The sequence below is a fragment of the Chiloscyllium plagiosum genome, unplaced genomic scaffold (assembly GCF_037043375.1).
Source record: "Chiloscyllium plagiosum isolate Xiang-an unplaced genomic scaffold, Cpla_swu_hap1 HiC_scaffold_3, whole genome shotgun sequence".
NCBI classification, from domain to species: domain Eukaryota; kingdom Metazoa; phylum Chordata; class Chondrichthyes; order Orectolobiformes; family Hemiscylliidae; genus Chiloscyllium; species Chiloscyllium plagiosum.
Window position 1 is genome coordinate 41,994,261 of NW_028270141.1, and position 24,858 is coordinate 42,019,118.

The 24,858-nt window shown below is 40.5% G+C and overlaps 1 protein-coding gene across 3 annotated transcripts in view; it reads left to right on the forward strand.

Moving 5' to 3' along the window:
• Nucleotides 1-24,858, forward strand: part of lyst (lysosomal trafficking regulator) — a 360,509-nt gene that overhangs the window by 325,358 nt on the left and 10,293 nt on the right. For all 3 annotated transcript variants that reach the window (XM_043680014.2, XM_043680023.2, XM_087978632.1), the window contains 10 exons: nucleotides 462-618; nucleotides 3,870-4,010; nucleotides 8,429-8,646; nucleotides 11,529-11,759; nucleotides 12,270-12,459; nucleotides 12,986-13,122; nucleotides 14,463-14,561; nucleotides 19,084-19,223; nucleotides 20,798-20,895; nucleotides 21,407-21,563. In XM_043680014.2, coding sequence (XP_043535949.2) covers nucleotides 462-618; nucleotides 3,870-4,010; nucleotides 8,429-8,646; nucleotides 11,529-11,759; nucleotides 12,270-12,459; nucleotides 12,986-13,122; nucleotides 14,463-14,561; nucleotides 19,084-19,223; nucleotides 20,798-20,895; nucleotides 21,407-21,563 — 1,568 coding nt within the window. The remainder of the gene's footprint in view (nucleotides 1-461; nucleotides 619-3,869; nucleotides 4,011-8,428; nucleotides 8,647-11,528; nucleotides 11,760-12,269; nucleotides 12,460-12,985; nucleotides 13,123-14,462; nucleotides 14,562-19,083; nucleotides 19,224-20,797; nucleotides 20,896-21,406; nucleotides 21,564-24,858) is intronic.

A 24,858-nucleotide genomic window follows, 5' to 3' on the forward strand; every position in this document is an offset into this window, starting at 1 on the left:
TCCAGTAGCACCTAGAAGGGCAAGGATTTCAGATAGGAGGGAAAAGCACCATATGCAAGTTCTCTTCCAAGCTACTCACCATCCTGAGCTTGAAAGAAATCGCCATTCCTTCAGTGAGTCAAAATTCTGGATATTTCTCCCTAACAGCAATGTGGGTGCACCTACACCAAACAGACAGCAGCTGTTCAAGGAAGCAGCTCACCACCATTGTCTCAAGGGCAACAAGGGATAGACAATAAATGCTGGCTTAGTCAGCAACACCAGATCCTGAGAGTAAACTTGTAAAAAAAGCACATCAAGTGCTACTTTGGATTTTTCAGCAACTGTTTATTGTCTGATTTTCCAGTTTTAGGATGATTTAAAAGATTTGCAGACGATCATCAATTTGCTGTATATTCACCATCAGCAGCCTCAGTCATCACCTAATGTGGCTAAGCAAATGTATTTTTTTCTTTCATTAGTATCTGGAGGAGGAATATCGTAAAGGGGCTCAGGAAGATGATCCAATGCCACCTGTACAGCCGTATCATTATGGGTCTCATTATTCAAACAGTGGAACAGTCTTGCACTTCCTAGTTAGGATGCCACCATTCACCAAAATGTTCCTGGCTTACCAGGGTAAGATCTAATAAACCAACGAGTAGTTGCTGCTCATCTTAAATTCTGCCATATAGAATTAAGATGGAAACAGCAACATCCAGTCCAGTAACATATTAGCATTTGAAAACTTTGTAAATATTATTATATAAATTAGAAATATGTATCCTGTACTTCAAAGGTGTTAATGAGAGAATTAACTGATACTGTCTTCCTCAACTATATAACAATTTAGGTTTCAAAAGAACGTGTATCTACTTTCACTTTTTCTGTTGGAGCTCTATGTTATTAAAGGAGTTTTATTATTTAAAGTCCAAAGTTTTGAGCAATTTGAAGTATTAAGTCACCAAAATAATGTCAGTAAAAAGAAAGAATTACAAGTAAAGTAATTTGAGATTTTAAATGAACGATTATGGAAAATCCTAAGTCTGTTCAGTCCTAGAGTTAAATTTGTAATAGTTTCTGAAGTGTGTATAGTTCATAAGTGTAAAGTAATACATTTTAATAGAAAGAATAAGGGGACACAATGAAGTAAATAGCATAATATAAAAGGATGAACATATGAACATAAGAACTAGGAGCAGGAGTAGGTCATTTGGCCCTTCGAGCCCGCTCTGCCATTCAATATGATCATGGCTGATCTTTTTGGGGCCTCGGCTCCACCTATCTAACCTCTCACTATAACCCTTAATTCCTTTACTGTTCAAAAAAGTATCTAGCTTAGCTACAAAAACATTCAATGATGAAGCCACAACTACTTCACTGGGCAGGGAATTCCACAGATTCACAACCCTCTGGGTGAAGAAGTTCCTTCTCAATTCGGTCCTAAATCTGCTCCCCCTAATTTTAAGACTGTGCCCTGTTGTCTTAGTTTCACCCAGCAGTGAAAACATCCTCTCTATTTGTATCTTATCAATTCCCTTCATAATTTTATGTGTTTCTATAAGATTCCCCCTCATTCTCCTAAATTCCAATGAATATAATCCCAGTCTAGTCAGTCTCTCCTCGTAAGCCAACCTTCCCAACTTCGGAATCAACCCATTCTTTGCTTCCTGTTAGTTAACCAATCCTCTATCCATGCTCATCCATTACCCGTAACACCATGCATCTTTATCTTATGCAACAGCCTTTTCTGTGGCACTTTATTAAATGCCTTTTGGAAATCTAGATAGACCACATCTTCTGGGTCCCCGTTGTCCATTGTCCTCGTAATGTCTTCATAGAATTCCAGTAGATTAGTTAAGCATGACCTGCCTTTCATGAGTCAAGATTAGAGTGGTGCTGGAAAAGCACAGCCGGTCAGGCAGCATCCAAAGAACAGGAAAATCGACGTTTCGGGCGAAAGCCCTTCATCAGGAATGAGGCAGGTGCCTCCAGGGTGGAGAGATGAAAGGAGGGGTGTGGTGCTGGGGAGAAGGTAGCTAAGAGTGCAGTAGGTGGATGGAGGTGGGGATGAAGGTGATTGGTCGAAGAGGAGGGTGGAGGGGATAGGTGGGAAGAAAGATTGGCAGGTAGGACAGGTCATGAAGACGGTGCTGAGCTGGAAGGTTGTAACTAGGGTAAGGTGGGGGATGGGGAAATGAGGAAACTGGTGAAATCCACATTGATGCCCTGGGATTGAAGTGTTCCGAGGCGGAAGATGAGGCGTTCTTCCTCCAGGTGTCGGGTGGTGAGGGAGTGGCGGTGAAGGAGGCCCAGGACCTGCCTGTCCTTGGCAGAGTGGGAAGGGGAGTTGAAATGTTCGGCCACGGGGCGGTGGAGTTGATTGGTGCGGGTGTCCCGGAGATGTTCCCTAAAGCTCTCTGCGCGAAGGTGTCCAGTATCCCCAATGTAAAGGAGACCGCATTGGGAACAATGGATACAATAAATGACATTGGTAGATGTGCAGATGAAGTTTTGATGGATGTGGAGGGCTCCTTTGGGGCCTTAGAAGGAGGTGAGGGGGGAGGTGTGGGCGCAGGTATTGCAATTCCAGTGATTGCAGGGGAAGGTGCCAGGAGGAGAGGGTGAGTTGTTGGGGGGGTGCGTGGACCTGACATGGTAGTCACAGAGGGAACGGTCTTTGCGGAAAGCGGGTGGGGAGGGAAATATATCCCTGTTGGTGGGGTCCATTTGTAGGTGGTGGAAATGTCGGCGGATGATGTGGTTTATGCAGAGGTTGGTGGAGTGGAAGGTGAGGACCGGGGGGGGTTCTGTCCTTGTTGCAGTTGGAGGGGTGGGACGTGGATGAGATGTGTTGGAGGGTATCTTCAACCACGTAGGAAGGGAAATTATGGTCTTTAAAGAAGGATGCCATCTGTGTTCTGCGATGGAACTGGTCCTCCTGGGACCAGATACGGTGGAGGTATTGGCCTTTCATGAACCCATGCTGTGTCTGCCCAACAGGACAATTTCTATCTCAATGTCTTGCTCTTTCTTCCTTGATAATAGATGCAGAAACAACAACACAAATGCACTCACATAAACAAAGCTATCAAGATGACAGGACAATATGAGAAGGCTGATTTTAAAAAATGGCATGGGATCCTTGGCTTTAGTAGTAGAGGAATAAAGTGGAAAATCATTGCCTAGGCCTCATCTTAAGTATTTTCATGAAATTTCTGGGCATGAAAATCAAGCCTGCATTACAGTTCAGTACTGAGAAAGTATTGCACTGTTGGAGGTGTCATCTTTCAAATTAGTCATTAAACAGACCCCATCTATCTATTGGGTAGATGCAAAAGATCCCACGGCACCATTTCAGTGAAGATTAGGAAAGTTATCCTAGCTCTTCTGGCCAATGTTTATTCCTCAACCAACATCTGAAGAACATAAACAGAAGTTGTTGGGTGAACTCAGGAGGTCTGACAGCATCTGTGGAGAGAATGTACAGTTAACATCCTTCTTCAGGACGGGTCCGGTTTCCTCCCACAATTCAAAGATGTGCAGTTCAGATGAATTGGCCATGTTAAATTACCCATAGGTGCATTAGTCAGTGGGAAATGGGGTCAGGGTGGGTTACTCTCTTCGGAGGGTCGGTGTGGACTGGTTGGGCAGAAGGGCCTGTTTCCACACTCAAGGGAATCTAATCTAATCTAAAAATATGTGGTCATTATCACATTTTGTGGGATGCAAATTAGCTTCTGTGTTTCCTACATTACAACAATGTTTCCTCTTTAAAGTTGCTTATTGTCTGTAAAGCATTTTAAGATATCTAGTGCTCATAAGACATTCTATATAAAATATAAGCCCTTTCTCTATAGTAGTAATCCTGAATTGTGTTCTGTATTTAGATCAAAGTTTTGATATCCCAGATCGAACATTTCACTCTATGAATACTACCTGGCGCCTGTCCTCATATGAATCTATGACTGATGTGAAAGAGCTCATTCCAGAATTCTTTTATCTTCCAGAGTTCTTGGTCAATAGAGAAGGTAAATGGTATAAATGTAGTCATGATTTGGAGATGCTGGTGTTGGACTGGGGTGTACAAAGTTAAAAATCACACAACACCAGGTTATAGTCCAACAAGTTTAATTGGAAGCACACTAGCTTTTGGAGCGACACTCCTTCACCTGAGGACAATCACCTGATGAAGGAGCGTCGCTCCGAAAGCTAGTGTGCTTCCAATTCAACCCGTTGGAGTATAACCTGGTGTTGTGTGATTTTTAACTTGGTATAAATGGATATTTCATAACAAGCCTATTAGGATCTACAAGCCAAATTACATATGCAAATATCAGAAACCAAATTTATGTCTTGGACAAAAATGTACTCATGGTCAGGAAAATCTTGCATGTTTCTATCATCATTCATGGTGATGATATGCTGTGATGAATATATAAGTGCAAAATAAATAATGAAATAACATGAGGTCCTACTATGAAGTATTAGTCACAGATGTACAGCATGGAAACAGACCTTTCTATCCAACTTGTCCATGCCATCAGATATCCTAACCTAATCTAGTCCCGTTTGCCAACACTTGGCCCATATCCCTCTAAACCCTTATTCATATACCCATTCAGATACCTTTTAAATGTTATAATTGTACCAGCCTCCACCACTTTCTCTGGCAGCTCATTCCATACATGCGCCACCTGTTGTGTGAAAACGTTGCTCCTTAGGTCCCTTTTAAATTTTTCCCCTCTCACCCTAAACCTATATCCTCTAGTTCTGAACTCACTCACCCTGGCGAAATGACCTTGTCTATTTATCATAAAAACGCACCTCATGATTTTATAAACTTCTGTAACATCACCTCTCCGCCTCCGATACTCCATGGAAAACAGCCCCAGCCTATTCAACCTCTGCCTGTAGCTCAAATCCTCCAAACCCTGGCAACATCCTTGTAAATCTTTTCTGAGCCCTTTCAAGTTTCACAATATCCTTCCTATAGGAAGAAGTCCAAAAGTGGCCTAACCACCTAACCAATGTCCTGTACAGCCATAACATGATCTCCCAACTTCTATACTCAATACTCTGACCAATAAGGCAAAGCATACCAAATGTGTTCTTCACTATCTTATCTACCTGCGACTCCAGTTTCAAGGAACTATGAACCTGCACTCCAAGGTCTCTTTATTCAGCAACATTGCCCAGGACTTCCCAATAAGTGTATAATTCCTGCTCTGATTTGCTTTTCCAAAATGCAGCACCTCACATTATCTAAATTAAAATCCATCTGCCAGTTCTCGGCCCATTAACCCATCTAAATTAACCCATCTAATCAAGATCCCATTGTACTCTGAGGTAACTGTCTTTGTTGTCCACAACACCTCCAATTTTGTTGTTATCTGCAAACTTGCATCCAAATCATTTGTATAAATGATGAAAAGCAGTGGACTCAGCACCAATCCTTGTGACACACCAGTCCCATTTTCTAGCTGTCCCTTTATCTGCGAACATCTGCCCCAATCAGCTTTTGAAAGTTCCTGCCTAATACTGTCAAAATTAACCTTCCTCCAATTTAGAACTTCAACTTTTAGATCCAGTCTATCCTTTTCCATCACTATTTTAAAACTGATAGAATTATGGTCGCTGGCCCCAAAGTGCGCCCCCACTACACCTGTCACCTGCCCTGCCTTATTTCCCAAGTTTTGCACTTCTCTAATAGGTACATCCCCATATTGAATCAGAAAATATTTTTGTACACATTTAACAAATTCCTCTCCACCTAAACCCTTAATACTATGGCAGTCCCAGTCCATGTTTGCAAAGTTAACATTCCCTATCATAACCACCCTATTATTCTTAGATAACTGAAATCTCCTTACAAATTTGTTTCTCAATTTCCTGCTGACCATGAGGGGGTCTACAATGCAAACCCAATGAAGTGATCATCCCTTTCTTATTTCTCAGTTCCACCCAAATGTCTTCCCTGGATTATTCCCAGGAATATCCTCCCTAAGTACAGCAGTAATGCTATCCCCTATGAAAAAAAACGCTCCCCCTCCTCTCTTGCCACCCCCTGCCCCTTTTTATCCTTCTTATAGCATTTGTGTTCTGGAACGTGAAGCTGCCAGCCCTGTCCATCCCTGAGTCATATCTCTGTAATTGCAATGATATCCCAGTCCCATGCTCCTAACCATGCCCTGAGTTCATCTGTTAGGCCTCTTGCATTGAAATAAATGCAGTTTAATTTATCAGTCCTACTTTGTTCTCTGCTTTGATCCTGCCTGCCCTGACTGTTTGACTTGCTCCTTTTCCCAACTGTACCAGTCTCAGATTGATCTCTTTCCTCACTATTTCCATTTGAGAACATTCTGCACCCTCTCCAAGATATACTTGATCCTGGCATCAGCGAGGCAATGCACCATTCTGATTTTTCGCTGCTGGCTGCAGAAACGTCTGTCTGTGCCTCTAACTAGAGAGTCCCCTATCACAATCATTTGCTTGGAACCTGAAGTACCCTTCATTACATTAGAGCCATTCTCAGTGCCATAAACGTGGCTGTTTGTGCAACGTTCCCCTGAGAATCCATCACACCCTACATTTTCCAAATCAGCATACTTGTTTGAAATGGGGATTGCCACAGGAGACTCCTGCACTACCTTCCTATCCCTCCTACCTTTCCTGGAGTTAACCTATTTACCTGACTGTATCTGCGGCTTTTCGTCTTTTCTATAATTGCCATCCGTCACACTCCCTAGCTCTTGTAAATGCCTCATTGCCTCCAACTGCCGCTCTAACTGATCCATGCGATATGATATGATTCGCAACCAAACACGCTTCCTGCAGACATTATCATCAGTAATATGGAAACTCTCCCTAAACTCCCACACCTCCCACATCACTCTACTAAACGACATCTTTGCTCCTTCACAATCTGTAGACTCAGAAAATAGTACCGTCATGTTGCTCTTTTAAAAAAAAAGTGCTCCAGGCTAACTTAGTACTTATGGCTTATATTTTTAAAACTTAATTAAGACACAGATCTCAATAAAACATTTAATCAAGAAAGAATGTACTCTACTCATGACTGTAGACTTATAGCAAGGTTACTCATTAAAAACTGTGCATTTATCTGGTCTTGTTCTGTGAGCTACTTCAATAAAGTACTTTGAAATGTGGTGAGCAAGAGAATGCAGTACAACAAGGGAAGAATTCTTGTTCAGGACTTCTACAAGAATGGGAGACAACTGGATCTGTTGAGCAACTGATGACTGTTTTTAAGAAATAGTTTAGAAAATAAAAGTATGGTGGTGGGTATGTTCAAGAGTTTCTAGGAGCATGACACACAGTCATGGGCTCCATCAAAAAGCACGTTGACCTAGACCCAATATAATGAACAACCAGAACCGGCAACCGGAAGCAGCAGAAACTGAACCTAATACATTCCAGAAGAGACAGAACAGCAGAGCTTTACAGGAGGCTCCAAAGCACTGAAGATGTCACCTTGGCAGGGGACAAAATGTCTGCAAATTAACTTTCCAGCTTGGCAAAACATAGCCACAACCTTGATAAGTGGCATCCGAGCTACAAATCTTTACACAAACCTTGAATAAGTGGATATGCAGCTGAAGTGCTATAACCTACAAGGCCAGAGGCAGGAAAGTGGGATTAGGTTGGATTGTTATTTCTCTACAGCTCAGATATGGTGACTTAGTAGCTGTAAATTTCTATGGTTCTGTGATTTTCAATGCTATAGGCAAAAGTAACTGAAGTTTTGTTTTGAGTGCATGGCAAGTAACATTGCTATTTACTGTCATATGATCTATGATATGCAATAAATCCCATTGGCCCACATCCATGCTCTCTGACTTACACTGGCTTCCAGTCCAATATACCTCTATTTCAAAGTTCTTATCCTTGTTTTCAAATTTACTCCTCTATCTGTGCAAATTCCAACAGCCTTACAGATCCCTACTTTTCCAATTCCGGTGTTTGCACATGTCCAATTTCCTTCCCTCTACCTTGGGAAGTCATTCCTTCAACTTCATCCTCAGGTTCTGGAATTATTTTCCTAAACGCCACTTCTCTCCACCTTTTAAGCCATTCCTTAAAACAGTTATCTTAGATCAATTTTGGTCACCTGTTCTACCATCTCTGTATATTCAGTACATTAATTTGTTTGATTACTCCCCTGAGAGTCACTTTGGAATATTTTACTATTTTAATATGCGATATAAATGCCATGTCAAAGGAATTTAGTTAGCCTTTAAGTTGATGACTAGACAATGTGTTGCAATGATAATTAAATCATGCTATTCTTAATTCTTGTAAACTTTGCAGCCTATAAATTTATTAAATCTATTTAGTGTGGTAATATTTTGTTTTCCCAATAGATCTTTATGCTGTTCATCAATGAATCACAGTATGGCATATGTAGTTATCTAGGCTCTGTTTTCAGGTTTTGACTTTGGGATGCGGCAGAATGGAGAAAGAGTAAATCATGTTAACCTTCCACCTTGGGCTCGCAATGACCCCCGGCTGTACATTCTAATTCATCGCCAAGCCTTGGAATCGGAGCATGTTTCCCAAACAATTTGCAATTGGATTGATTTGGTGTTTGGAAACAAACAAAAGGGCAGAGCTGCTGTTCATGCTATCAATGTCTTTCATCCTGCAGTAAGTCGACACTCCTTTCAACTTTCAAATCATTATGAACGAATTATCAAATACAAAGTGAGCTAAATGTTTTCTGAGCATTTGTCCCAAATTCCCCTAGTTATTTCATTGTATTTAAAATAGTTTGAAGTATAATTTATGCAGCAAAATACATTAAAATGACACATTAAACACTGAAATTGAAAAGATACCACATTTTAAAATGTTATATGAAGGGTTGATTGAAGCACTTCAAAGGCTTTTAAGCAATTTTGTTTGATTTAAGAACTTTCCAAGGTGCATCTCATGATGAGGCCAATGGCATGAAATTAGCATCTCCTCTTTCTGGATTTGCATTATCGATGCACCATAACACAATATTGCTCTATTTAATTTGAAGATGTTTGGTTTTATTTGGGTTAGAAGTAAACTATTATGTTCTTTACTTAGGAATGGTGTACATTTTTATGGAAAAATATTTTGTATGCTAAGAGCTGAGTACAATTTTCCCCATTTAATATTTTGCACAGTATTTTCCAAATGGGTAGACAGATGACTGCTGTTTATCTATAACAATGCTTCTTCCTCTCAGTCATCTTCAATATTTCACGTCGCAGTGAACTAATATGAAGAATGGTGAATTTTAACTTAAAATTACTCAAATATTACTGTTGTATTTGTTGCATGCATGTTATGGAGCAAGGAATTGGAATAACTGGGTAGCTCTTTCAAAGAGCTAACAGACGTTCTGGATTTGAATGGTTGTATAATAATATGGTGTGAGATGATGGTGTGATTTATCTTGTTTCGATTTATTACTTGAACATATTGTTGTTTTCTTGGTAACTAATGTGATATTTGTACTGATAATGGGCAATTATGACTTGTGAATTGGACAAATGTTAATCCACGATTATATTGATTAATCAAGATAATATATCTATAGATCTGTGATTACTACTGAGAAAAACTGTTGCAACTGGGACTTTTAAGGATAATTTTGGTTGGAGAGAGGGAAATAGATTTACTGAAATTCAAACAGAAAATGCTGTGAATATTCAGCATGTCAGGTACAGTCTGTGGATAGTGAAAGTTATTGGATTGAATTGTCCCAGTTGGGTTGCAATCCCAGTGTCAATCACATCTCAGCTACCGATATTTGACCGTGGTGAGACTTTCACCATTACTCCATTCCTGTAATCAGCAAATTAAAAGGCCACTTCTGGAAGCAATGTCCGTTCAAGGAAGATGGGAAGACCAGGCACCTGGCTAAAGGTATTGTATGCAGCTTTGCAAAATATTTTATAATAGAAAAATGAGTCTCGTCACACTGTCTGGCCATAACTGTAGATAGAAACCCCTCCACAGACTGCCTCGTTGCCACAACTGTGGTCGTCATGTTTGAGCAAGTCTGTGCTGGGGTAAGTGGCAAAGACGTTAGTCTTTGGGCACTGGGTTGACATCAGAAAAATCCCAGTGATGCCATCACCTTTCCTCCAAATGACACATTACATGGTATTGATTTGGCCCTACTTATAGCAAGATTGTCCAGAGTTAGAAATGTTTCATGTGGGCAATCTGAAGCTCTATAAATTTGCTCATAGTATCTTTTCCTAACCTGCCTCCACAAGCCTGTGAAAATTTGGCACAATTGTTTTGGGTCAATGGTGTTTCCATTTCCGGCCAGTTTCTATTACAATGATTGGAGATCTCTGCTGTCCCTTGTGATGATGCTGTGGCTTTAAGAGGTTATTTTGTCCTGCTTGTTTTGAAAGACCAGATTTAAGATAGGGGGTGTGAAGGTGGCTAGTGAAGACCTATAAGTAAACAGCTTGGGAGGCCTTAAGTTTTTTTTTAAAAGTTGAAACAATAGAAGCAGCCTGGATGGGTGTGTCCATCCCCCTCAAACCAGGATTTCTAATATTCTTTGTAAATTTTTTAGGCCTAGGTTTAGGCAGTTGCTGTTGGAGTCCCAACAGGGCAGAAGCTACTGGAGTTTTGAAGAAGTCAAACCTATCTCTTCTCTACCAACCCCCTCGCGGTTACAGCTATAGTTTGTCTGTGCTGCTGGGATACCTATGAGACAAATCTATTTTTCTGAATTTGCCTTTTTGCCAAGAGGTGTGTTTATGGGATGTTACTACAGTCAGTTCTGATATAATACAATAATTCCATTCTTGTGCAATCTCATGTTATAAGAAAATCGCATAATAGCAGCACCATTTAAACTAATGGGGTCAGAATTGCTTGTAGCCAATATAGGTAAGGAAAGTTTGTGTTTTACAAATAATGGTCTAAATTCTTCAATTGTGTTAAAGCCAATTCACATTGACGAAACACAATGGAACAGTTAATTAGTAATAGTTACTGAATCTATTATTCAGTTAATTTTTCCGATAGAGTTGTTATTCTAAATTTTCTGTTTTGTCGTATTTTTAACTATAATGTTTAAATAAATGGTGTTTTGTTTAACATCAAGTAGTTTGGCTAATCAAATTGTCTCTGGAACACAGCACATTACATTTGCCTTTAAAATAAGAGGAAGTTAGGGTCTAAGCTACCTCCTCAAAATATTTTGAAGGAGTCTGGTCTGGTCCATAACACCCTGAATACACCTCAGTGTTAAACAATATCTTAAGATCATGCTGCACCCTCACTGGTGGCTGGTGGCTGGAGATGGGCCTTCCTGATGGACCATACTGCCAGCTGTACATGAGATTGCACTGATACACAATCTATCAAAAACATAATAAATTGGAGCAGTTAAGTATATAATAAAGTACATTGTCTTTAGTTGCATCATAATGGCATGCTCTTCATGGAACGGATCTTTATTTTAAGACCAATAAATATAGAAATAAATATGTTAATTGATTTTATAATTGATTCATATTTTATAATAGACATACTTTGGTATGGATGTATCGGCTGTTGAAGACCCAGTTCAAAGACGAGCCCTGGAGACTATGATCAAGACCTATGGGCAGACCCCTCGGCAGCTCTTCACAACTATTCATCCCAGCAGACATGGGCCAAGACTCTCAATGGAGGGGGAGCTGCCAGCAGCTATGGGTCTCCTCGTGCAGTTTGCTTTCAGAGAGAGCAGAGAGCAAGCCAAGGAAGTTGTCTACCCGGTATAAAGTCTTGTCTGTTCTGTTCTAAGTGGTGCTTCTGTTTTCAAATTTAGAAGCTGGTCTTTCCCTGCCTGTCAGTTTTACATGTTGTATGTATCAGTAACTACTCTGACTTTCACTAGAAAGTGCAGCTCATCTGTTTTAAACAAAAAAAATTGCAACCTGTCTTCTAATTTTTGGTGAACCTGAGTATTTTCTGAATTTTTTTTGCTTTCTCAATTGCACTTTTGCTAGGTTTCTTTTAGGTTGGTCATATACTTTTATTTAATGTGAACAAACAAATATCAGTTGATACATAGATATTTTGCTCTTCAAGGTGAAGAATTTCCTTTGTTTAAAACCCTGACAAAATTTAAGCAGCTAATTGTCAACAATATAGTTTTCAGGTTTGGTGATTACTAATATCGTAGCATTGTTAACCATAAATGAAAGTCTGTTTTGGGTGAAAATGCTTTGAGATCTGCAGGAATTGATCCATTGTTTATTCTAATGTGTGACCTCTTGTTTCAGAGTCCCCTGCCATGGATTCAAGGACTGAAATGGGGCGAGTATGTGGGATCTCCCAGTGCACCAGATCCTGTAGTTTGCTTCTGTCAACCCCATGGGGAACAGTTTGGATCGCTATTAGCATTGCCAACCAGGGCCATTTGTGGTCTATCAAAGAAATTTTGCCTTATGATGATATACAGTAAGGAGCAAGGTATAGAATGGATTTATAGCATTTCTTCTCTGCATAATTATTTCAGGAATTCATAATCAGCAGAAAAGTACGTCATTCAACCAAAGGCGCTAAGTGGTCTAGACTTGGGTTTATGCACCACCTCAAGCTGCCTCCAACCTTTTCATCATCCAACAGTATCACCATGCCGTTCTTATCCTTTCTTGCTCTTGTGTTTATCTACTATCCCTTTAAATGCATTTGGCTATTTGCAACAACTACTCTATATGGTAGTGAGTTCCACTTTAAAACTGCAGTTATATTCCTAGCTACTCTTGAAATGATCATCCATCCCTAATCTTGATTTCCCCCACCTTGCCATTGTAAGTACATCTCTCCGTATGTAGCCTATCAAACTCCTTTCATAATATTAAATACCTTTATCAGGTTATCCCCTCCCCACTTACAAAAAACTCTTTTATATGAAAATGGGCCTCTATCTTTGGTTTTTCCTGATAGTTGTGCTTTCTCAGGCCTGATATCTTGTTTATTTCCACCTTAATTTTAGGTGTTCGGAGTATGCACAGTACAGATATCCAGTGGTCTGCCATTTTGAGTTGGGGTTATGATGATAACATGCTAAGACTGAAAAGCAAACAAAGTGAGCCCCCCATCAACTTCATTCAGTGCTCTCCCTTACACCAGGTATGAAGTATATTCCATAAATTAAGCCTTTATTTTCTTAGTTTTTAAAATTTATTTTCAGTCAGAAACTTCTTTCCTCATTTCTGCTTTTTAATCAACCTTGGTTAAAAATAAGGAAAAAATACACGTGTAACAGAAAATGGATACCTTTAATGATAACATATACCAAGTTTATATAGGGAAGAACTTTTTTTTTAAACTAGTACAAATTGCTTACCTCTTACCTGTCCACTGAAAGTATTTACAGCAATGACTTCTCTTCATGTACCCATATCACTATCTTCAGAATCATCATCTTGCCCAACATCAGGTTGTTCCCTTGCAACATCATACATACTTAAGAATATTATTCTAAACCTTAATAAATCACTGGTTAAGACCTCAGCCATATACTTTTCAGGGAACATACTTTAGGAAGGATGTCCAGATCTTGGAGAGGATTTACCAGAATTATCCAGAGATGAGGGCTAAGTTATAGCTTTATGTGTGCCTTGAATTACATGGAAATTAGGAACTTTATTGCTTTTGACATGGAAACACCAAAGCCAATTAGAGTCAACTTGCCAACCAATCAGTACTCTTTTTCTCCTGTAGTTTTAAATAATTGTGGCAGAAATTTAGCACTCCTGTTTTTGTCTTAATGAGTGCAATACAAAAACCTTCGGCAACATGTCTCTCTCTTCAGCAATATTCAAGTTCAATATGTGGACAACTTAGACCAAGGGTTATTCTCCTTGGAGCGGAAAAGGTTAAAAGAGGGAGCTAGTAGAAGTTGCAAATTAATCATGATAGAATAAAGAGGAAGAAACTGTTTTCATTGGCAGAAAGGTTGCTTAACAGAAAAACTCAGGTTTAACATAATTCATAAAAAGAAGCTTTGGTAAGATAAAGAACCATTTTTCTGCTCTAAAGCATTGTTCAGAAGGGTAATGAAAGCAAATCAATAATTTCAAAGAGAGTCACATATAGTTAGAAAAAAAATGTGGGCTTATGGATAAAGAGTAGAGCATGGGATCCAATGGATAGAATGTTCAGGTAGCCAACACAGGGTTTACAGGCCAAATAGCCCTTTGTGTTGTCATCCTGTGTTGTATCTTGATTATGCCAAACGTTAGCTCTGCAGTAACTAACCACTCTACTTACATGGTTTTTCACAGTCATTGTAAATCTATCTAATAATTTCACAACATGCTGAACAAAAGACAGATGGGCATATAGATGTAAATCTCTTTTATTTTACAAAAGTTTATAATCAGGTTATATTTTAAGAGAAATATCTTAGGATTACAGTCTCCTGTTGAATCTGATTGTAAGTAGTCTGTTTGATGGCTCCTTTTCAGGTTACAAGTTGTGCATGGGTGCCTGACAGTTGTCAGCTCTTTACTGGCAGTAAGTCTGGAGTGGTTATTGCATACTCGAACAGATTTACCAGCAGTATGGTATGTGTACAAAATACTATGTGTGTGTGTTAACTTTATATGCCTGTAATTATTAGAGAGATTTCTTACTGTTCTACTTAATGTTATTCAGCTATTTGAAAATTTGACCTAAAAAGTTTTGCTTTCTTTTGGGATTTTATTAAAATCAGAATACCATTAGGCATGGTTGTGTTGCCATCACGTTTACTTAAGTCTTAGGTTTTGAAGAGGTTAAAAACATTCTTTAATTTCTCCCCTCTTCAGTCTTGTGAATCCCAAACAATCCTTCCATACCCCTTAGCCTTCCTACACTGTTACTGTACAAGGCTTGATCCTCTCTTAGATGAGTCTGCCTCCATAAGCAACTTCTGAGGGGCCCATCTAAACTCTCACCACCTACTTGCTTACAGGCAACCATCTAACTACCCTAATCTACTCTCTTCCTAACTTTCCCACTCAGCCTATCTCCTTCCCAACTTATTCCAGTTACTCTAGACCTTTTGGACTTTGCCAGTGGATCAACTATCACTGCTTTTCTCCCCATCTCGCTTTTGAAAGTTATTCATTCATGAACAAAAATCTTGCAATCTATGAGTTTCATGTGGATGATTACATCAACATCATGGACTTGATTTAAAAAAAACCTAGCTGAGGGGTAATAACACCATCTTCCGAGCTAAAACACCCTTTGTCTTTCCCATTTTTCCTCATCCAGACTGCTGAAATAGTGACATGGCTCTTATCACCAAATCTCACTGTGGTCTGTTCCATTAGTCCTCCAGCACATTGCCCTCCTTTGAACATTCTGCTTTATTTCACTCCTTCACCTCTCATATAAAGATCGGTTCTTTTTCACACTCGAGTGCCATGCTAATTTTCTCATCCAAAGTGATTTCAACCCATCTTAATCATTATCCTCCAGTACTCCATGAATCTCTCAATCCATGTGAACTCTCAAACCCCAATTCATGTCAACCTATTGGCCTTGCCATCTCATGTACATTCCTGATGAGCTTATGCTTGACACGTCAACTCTCCTGCTCCTCGGATGCTGCCTGACCAGCTGTGCTTTTCCATCTCGTGTAGCCTTGTTGTTTCCATTGTATCAATCACATGTGAAGTCACCCCTAATCAGTTTCTTATATAGCACTCCACCTGCATCCCACTTCATCCACCTTCTGCATCAGTCCCTGAAAATCTGTTTCTATCTTTTCAAAACGCTAATTGTCTGGCCGATAGACCCTCATTCAGCATAACATTCAGCAGTCCCAGATGCAGGCTATAACTGTGCCACATGAGCCCTTCTCCACTGTTGTAGAATTTGCACTAAATTATCTACAACTGATCCCACTTTCCAGCCCATAGCCTTGAATGTTATGATACGTCAAGTGTTCATCCATGTACTTTTTAAAGGTTCTGAGGATTCTTGCACCTACTGCCCTCCCAGAGAGTGCATTCCAGATTCCCACCAAGCTCTGTGTGAAAAGCTTTTCCTCAAATCCCTCTAAACCTCCAACCCTTCCTTCTTTAGAATTTTGCTCCCTTGTTATTGACCCTTCAACTGAAGGGAATAGCTCTTCCTAACCACCTGTCCATGCCCTTCATAGTCTTATACACATCAATCAGGTCTCCCATCCACCTTCCCTACTCTGAAGTAAACAATCCAAGCCGATCCAGCCTTCCTTCATAGCTAAAAAGCTCCATCGAAGGCAACATCCTGGTGAATTTCCTCTGCATTCCCTCGAGTGCAATCACATCCTTCCAACAGAAAGTCAACTAGAACTGCACACAGTACTCCATCTGTGGCCTAGGCCCAAGTCTTGTCCAGCTCCAACATTGGCTCCCTGCTATTATAATCTATGCCATGACTGATAAAGGCAAGTGTTCCATATGCTGCCTTACTCATCCTGTTAACCTGTCCACTAGCTTCAGGGATCCATGGACAAGCACCCAAGATCCCTCTGTTCCTTTTGAGCTTCCTAGTGTCCTGCCATTCGTTGAGGACCCCCTTGTCACTTCTTCCAAAGTGCGTCACTAATGCTTTTCAGGGTTAAATTCCATCTGCCCATGTGACTGACACATTTATCTCTTCTTGTAATCTAAGGCCTTCTTCCTTAGTATTGAAAACTCAGCCAGTCTTTGTATCATCTGCAAATGCACTTACAGTCCCTGGTCCACCAAACACACATGGGCACATGCATGCGCACACATTCTCAGATATCTATTGATCTCTGTGTCACTGGATACTGGCCTCCAGTCAAACAAACAGCCTTCAATACCAGCCTATCTCCAACTACTAAGCCAATTTTGGATCCCTAAAGTGCTTTTTACCTTATCAGTCTCCCATGTGGAGCCTTGTCAAACACCTTGCTGAAATCCAAATTAACTACATCAACAGTACTACCCTCATATACCTTCTCAAAAAATTCAATCAAATTTGTTCGGCATGACCTCCCTTTGACAAAACCATGCCGACTATCCCTAATCAAATCTTGCCTCTGCAATTGGAGATAGTTTTTTTTTTAGATTAGATTAGATTCCCTACAGTGTGAAAATAGGCCCTTCGGCCCAACAAATCCACGCCAACCCTCCAAAGAGTAACCCACCCCCCTCTGACTTATGCATCTAACAACTATGGACAATTTAGCATGGCAAATTCACCTGACCTGCACATCTTTGGAATGTGGGAGGAAACCAGAGTACCCGGAGGAAACTCCGGGCAGACACTGGGAGAATGAGCAAACTCCACACAGTCGCCCAAGGCTGGAATCAAACCTGGCACCCTGGTGCTGTGAGGCAGCAGTGCTCACCATTGTGCCACCGTGCCTCTCCAGTAATTTCCCTATGACTGATATGTACTCACTAGTCTTAATTTCCTGGTTTATCCCTACTACCCTTCTTGAAAGGTGGAATCATATTAGCTGTTTTCAAGTCCTCTGACGTGTCCCTTATGGCCAGAGAGGAATTAAAAATTTGAATCAAAGACCCTATAATTGCCTCCTTGCCTCCCACAGTAGTTCTCCTCTTGCTCCTGCAAGGTTAGCTCTGGCATATCATCATCTGCTTCCATCCATGTCCTGCCCCTTGATAACATTTTTGAAAATATGTTATCAGTTCCACATTATACTCTGACAATACCAAATCTGCCTTAATGCTACTTTCTTGACCTCTACTGCCCCTAATATTGTCATACAGCTTATGCAATACTGAATAAATAGAAATTTCCTTAAATTAACTATTGGAATGACCAAAACCTTTGTCTCTGACCCCACCACAAACTCTGTTCCCTTTCCCTGACAAGTGATTGGAGCTGAATCAGACTGTTCACAATTTGGTGTCATATTTTACCATGAGATAAGCTTTCAAGCACACCTCTGCTACATATCATAGAAGCCCTACACTATGGAAACAGCCCCTTCGCCCCACCAAGTCCACACTATTACCATCATTTCCATGTCCAACACATCACCTGACTTTACATCTGCCTCAGTTCAACTGCTGCTGAAACTCTTATCCATGCCTTTGTTACTGCCAGACCTGCTGATTTCAATGAAATCCGAGATTGGCTACGAGGTGGGAGTCTCTCAACTGAAGTAATCCAAAAACTCTGCAACTCATGCCTTAACTCAGACTAAATCCTTTTCTCTCCATGTGTTCACTAACTAACCCTATCTCCCTTTTGAAATTTTGAAATGCTCATCCATGACTTTTAAATAGCAAGTGGTTGGCCATTGAGAAATGTCTGTAATTGTTTCCAGCCTGACATCCTTCCCACAATATCTGCACCTCTCTAAACCAGGGCTGTTGAGCATTCTCAATTTAAATTGCTCCATCATTGGTGACTGCATCTTCAGTTGCTCAGGTCCCCAAGCTCAGGAATGTCTTCCTGCATATCTCCAGTTCCACCTCAGTCCTTAAGACTTAATTTCTGTTCATCTGCCCTTAAATCTCTTCTATGGCTTGTTGTATCTTGTTATTACAACACTTACGTAAAGCAGTTTGAAACAATTTATTACTGTAAAGGTCCTGCATAAATACAAGCTGGTATTGGATCAGAGAATTGTGTGTTCCAGCCATGCTCCAAAACTTCATGTATTCTAGGTGACACTATCACTGCAGTACAGAGGAAATGCTGCACTGTCAGAGATGCTGTCTTTCAGGTCTGACAATAAATCAAGAGCCCTTTTTGGGTCTTTAAGATCCCATCGTAATATTCAAAGAAGAATGGGGAGCTTTCCAGGTGTTTTGGCTAATTTATCCCTCAAATGAAAACAGAGAGAGTGATTATCTGGTAGGCAGTTTGAACTATTGAAACTGTCTGTGCATTTCCTATATTAAAAGAGTGATTGTGTTTCTTAAGTATGTCATTGACTGTAATGCCTTATGAGATGCCTAGAGGCTATGTAATATGATGTGAAAGATTTCTCCCATGTGTTTCTTTTCTGTATTGTGTTTGCTGTGTCGTGATTAACAGAAGTGCAGGAAAGTATATATTTAAGTGTGAGATAATGCACTGATAACTCATTTTGTTTCCATTCTTTAGTCTTCAGAAATTGAAGTGGAAACAAAAGTCCACTTATTCGGGCACACTGATGAAGTAACCAGTCTGTGTGTCTGCAAACCGTACAGTATTCTAATCAGTGTCAGCAAGGATGGGACCTGCATTATATGGGATTTGAACAGGTATGAATACATCCTTTAAACTGCTCGACCACCTGTTTAAGTATTTGATGTAGAAACTTCTGTAACAACAAGTGAAAGAGAGAATGAAGAAAATCTTTTACTCTGGTCGTGGTGAATCTTTAACATTTTCTAGCCCAGAAGTTGTGAATCTCAGTTTTTGAGTATATTTAAAGTAGAGTTTGATAAATGTTTCATCATTAATGACATAAAGGCTTATAGGAATATTTTGGGTAAAGGGAATTGAAGTATTCTATCAGCCATGAACGGGTGCAGATTCAATGACGTCTCAGTGGCCTATTTCTGTCTCAGTGAATGACAAATCAGTGCTTGTGCACAGGAGGGAAAGGGGAGAGGAGGTGGAGGAGGAGGAAAGGGAGGGGTGAAGTTTGGGAAGAGGAAAGATTCACTGGGAGGAGAGATTGTCATAGTCATCTCCTAGTTTACAAATGATAAGAGATAAGATAGGAAGCGAAGAAAGAATGAAGAGTTCTGCTGGGTGATTCTATGTTGAAATTCCATCTTCGCTGGGGACATTGCTGGGTTACAGCTACATCAAGGCAGAGGAATTGTTGCATTTGTGGCAAAAGGAGGTTCCTGGTGTAACATGTTTCATTCTATGAAATGACTTTACCACAGCAGATGGGATTCCTATGTAGCTGAAATGTGTTGCTGGAACAGCGCAGCAGGTCAGGCAGCATCCAGGGAACAGGAGAATCGACATTTCGGGCATAAGCCCTTCTTCAGGTTCTGAAACGTGGATTCTCCTGTTCCCTGGATGCTGCCTGACCTGCTGCGCTGTTCCAGCAACACATTTCAGCTCTGATCTGCAGACCTCACTTTCTCCTCAGGGATTCCTATGTATGAAGACTTGTGCTTTTCTTAGGTTCGGAGCAGTGGCTTAATCTTCTTTCACTGAAGGTTGATGTATTGGGATCCAGGACCAAAGTGATCGCTAAATCCTGTATCACCAGAAATTATAGTCACAAAATATGTATTTAGCCTAATCCCACTTTACAGTTGTTGTTTGTAATTTACAACAGTTCAGATGCAGTACTTATCCAAATAATTTTAGATCCATTGAGGGCTTCTTACCTCTACCCCCTTTCAGACAGAGTGTACTAGACTTTCACCCCCTCTGAGTAAACAAAATCTCCTCTAATCCTTCTCCCAATTACTTTAAGTGTTTGCATCTTGGTTATTGTCACTGCTGTTAAAAATAGGCCCTCCCTATCTAGACTGCTTATAATTTTACAAACCTTGTTCAAATTTCACCTCAATCTCTCCTGTTTGAAAGCAAAGCACTCCAGCGTATCAAGTGTTTCCTCACAGCTAACATTCTTCATTCGTGACAACATTTTGTAAAGTTTTGTAAGTTATTTGTGCTTTTACATCCTTATAAATTATTCAATGAGTGTATTATAACATGTTAAGTTGGCTAACAGGTAGGGATACTTCATCGTGACTCTAATGCAAGACTTAACAATGTCGACTTTTATAACTTTTTTGAAGATAGTGAATTGTAAAGTGGTTTACAGCTGTTGAGAACTTCTGTCTGTGCTTTCTTTATCCTATAGGTTGTGCTATGTTCAAAGTCTAACAGGACATAAAAGTCCAGTGACCGCAGTTTCTGCGAGTGAGACAACAGGTGATAGTGCAACAGTTTGTGATTCCGGTAAGCAGAAACATATTCTTCTAAACTGGTGAGATTGTGGATACTTGTTATTTTTGACAGAGAATGCAATGTGAACTATATTCCCACGCTATCGTTGGCTCATGTTAGACAGTTGTAGAAGGTTCGATAGGTTGTGTAGGTGTGATTCTCCATTCTGACATCTTTCCCTTCTCTCTAGTGACAAATCTCAAACTATAAGAATGATTGCCATTTTAAAAATGGCAATGTTATAATGATGATGTGACAGTGGCACATTGGGATAGTTCAAAGGTAGCATTACTCTGAAACTGGCTGTTAAAAAGGAACAGAAGATTCCTTAAATAAATATGAAATAAAATACAGAATAAAGCCAAAGGAAAAATTATTAACCACCCCTTTGTTGAATTCTTTGTTTTCTCCCAGTATCCACTTTAGCTTTTGAGTCTTTTAATATCAGTGAACGCATCAGTTTGTCCTCTGTAACATGGGTTACCTTAAAAAATAATTCAATTGTACATTCTTTTTCCTCCAGTTGGTGGTGGTAGTGACCTGAGGCTATGGACAGTAAATGGAGATCTCAGTGGCCATGTACATTGCCGAGAAATAATCTGCTCAGTAGCTTTTTCCAATCAACCTGAAGGTGTATCTGTCAATGTTATTGCTGGAGGGCTAGAAAATGGCGTTGTAAGGTCAGTAATATACTTCTGTATTTAAGCTATAGCTGTCTATATTTGTGTATCAATTCCTAGCTTGAAGTAGAATGTCTAGGCTTAGGCACAAACAATTAGTTTAATAAAAACTGAAAGTATAACTTGTTCCTTCTAAGTGAATATTATAAGAGTCCTAAAGCACGGAGTCTAGCACTTTGGCCCAAACTGGTCCATGCCAAACAAAATGTCCATCTACACTAACCCCATTTCTCTTCACTTGGCCCATATCTTTCTAATCCTTATCTATCCATATATTCATATATTCTATAACACATCTGTAATATTTGAATAATCAAATCTCTAACCGTCAAGTATTTACCACCCCTTCATGAAAATAAGGATAGTGTGTTTGTTTTGTAAATAGAGCTTTAATTATCTCCATACTTTGATTAAGTATTCTCCTAGGTTCTAGTGTTGATCTAACTGAAAAGTACATTTTGTCTTTGCTCCATGTGTGGAACGCAGAAGTATTTAACTATGAAAGCACCCAAAAATATAGAGTCATAGAGATGTACAGCATGGAAACAGACCCTTCGGTCCAAACCGTCCATTCGGACCAGATATCCCAACCCAATCTAGTCTCACCTGCCAGCGCCCAGCCCATATCCCTCCAAACCTTTCCTTTTCATATACCTATTCAAATGCCTCTTAAATGTTGCAACTGTACCAGCCTCCACCACTTCCTCTGGCAGCTCATTCCATACATGTACCACCCTCTGTGTGAAAATGTTGCCTCTTAGGTCTCTTTTATATCTTTCCCCTCTCACCCTAAACCTATGCCCTCTAGTTCTGGACTCCCCAACCCCAGGGAAAAGACTTTGCCTATTTACCTTATCCATGCCCTTCATAATTTTGTAAACCTCTATAAGGTCACCCCTCAGCCTCTGACGCTCCAGGGAAAACAGCCCTAGCCTATTCAACCTCTCCCAATAGCTCAAATTCTCCAACCCTGGCAACAACACAACTTTTCTGAACCCTTTCAAATTTCACGACACCTTTCCGATAGGAAGGAGACCAGAATTATACGCAATATTCCAAAAGTGGCCTAACCAATGTCCTGTACAGTCACAACATGACCTCCCAACTCCTGTACTCAATACTCTGACCAATAAAGGAAAGCGTACTAAACACCACCTTCACTATCCTATCTACCTACGACTCAAATTTCAAGGAGCTATGAACCTGCACTCCAAGGTCTCTTTGTTCAGCAACACTCCCTAGGACACTAGCATTATGGGCGGCACGGTGGCACAGTGGTTAGCACTGCTGCCTCACAGCGCCAGAGACCCGGGTTCAATTCCTGCCTCCGGCGACTGACTGACGTTCTCCCCATGTCTTCGTGGGTTTCCTCCGGGTGCTCCGGTTTCCTCCCACAGTCCAAAGATGTGCAGGTTAGGTGAATTGGCCATGCTAAATTGCCCGTAGTGTTAGGTAAGGGTTAAATGTAGGGGTATGGGTGGGTTGCGCTTCGGCGGGTCAGTGTGGACTTGTTGGGCCGAAGGGCCTATTTCCACACTGTAATCTAATCTAATCTAATCTAATCATTAAATGTATAAGTCCTGCATAGATTTGCTTTCCCAAAATGCAGCACCTCACATTTATCTGAATTAAACTCCATCTGCCACTTCTCAGCCCATTGGCCCATCTGGTCAAGATCCTGTTGTAATCTGAGGTAACCCTCTTCACTGTCCACTACACCTCCACTTTTGGTATCATCTTCAAACTTACTAACTGTACCTCTTATGCTCGGATCCAAATCATTTATGTAAATGACAACAAGTAGAGGACCCAGCACTGATCCTTGTGGCACTCCACTGGTCACAAGCCTCCAGTCTGGAAAAACAACCCTCCACCACCACCCTCTGTCTTCTACCTTTGAGCAAGTTCTGTATCCAAATGGCTAGTTCTCCCTGTATTCCTTGAGATCTAACCTTGCTAATCAGTCTTCCATGGGGAACCTTATTGAACGCCTTACTGAAGTCCATATAAATCACATCTACTGCTCTGCCCTCATCAATCCTCTTTGTTACTTCCTCAAAAAACTCAATCAAGTTTGTGAGACATGATTTCCCTCGCACAAAGCCATGTTGACTATCTCTAATCAGTCCTTGCCTTTCCAAATACATGAGTTGAAAAATGTGGTGCTGGAAAAACACAGCAGGCCAGGCAGCATCCGAGAAGCAGGAGAATCGATGTTTCGGGCATAAGCCCTTCTTCCAATTCTCGAGAATGCCCGAAACGTCGATTCTCCTGCTCCTTGGATGATGCTGCCTGGCCTGCTGTGTTTTTCCAGCACCACATTTTTCAACTCTGGTACTCCAGCATCTGCAGTCCTCACTTTCTCCTTTCCAAATACATGTACATCCTGTCCCTCAGGATTCCCTCTAACAACTTGCCCACCACCGACGTTGGGCTCACTGGTCTATAGTTCCCTGGCTTGTCCTTACCACCCTTCTTAAACTGTGGCACCACGTTAGCCAACCTCCAGTCTTCCGGCACCTCACCTGTGACTATCAATGATACAAATATCTCAGCAAGAGGCCCAGCAATCACTTCTCTAGCTTCCCACAGAGTTCTAGGGTACACCTGATCAGGTCCTGGGGATTTATCCGCCTTTACCCGTTTCAAGACATCCAGCACTTCCTCCTCTGTAATATGGACATTTTGTAAGATGTCGCCATCTATTTCCCTACAGTCTATATCTTCCATATCCTTTTCCACATAAATACTGATGCAAAATACTCATTTAGTATCTTCCCCATTTTCTGCGGCTCCACACAAAGGCCGCCTTGCTGATCTTTGAGGGGCCCTATTCTCTCCCTAGTTACCCTTTTGTCCTTAATATACTTGTAAAAACTCTTTGGATTCTCCATAATTCTATTTGCCAAAGCTATCTCATGTCCCCTTTTTTGCCCTCTTGATTTCCCTCTTAAGTATACTCCTACTTCCTTTAGACTCTTCTAAGAATTCACTCGTTCTATCCTGTCTATACCTTACTTATGCTTCCTTCTTTTTCTTAACCAAACCCTCAATTTCTTTAGTCATCCAGCATTCCCTATACCTACCAGCCTTTCCTTTCCTTAACTCTTTGCCATTGTAATTGTTTATAGTAAATATATATATGAATACTCATGAGTTGTGTTTCAGTCATGTGAGAATTATTCTATGATCCTGAATTGCCAAAAATGGGAATGAGCAGTTCCCATGCTCAGGTTTTCTTGCAGTGGCAGCTAATGGTGTTGAGCTGTGTCAAAATTTTCATGGGAATCACCAT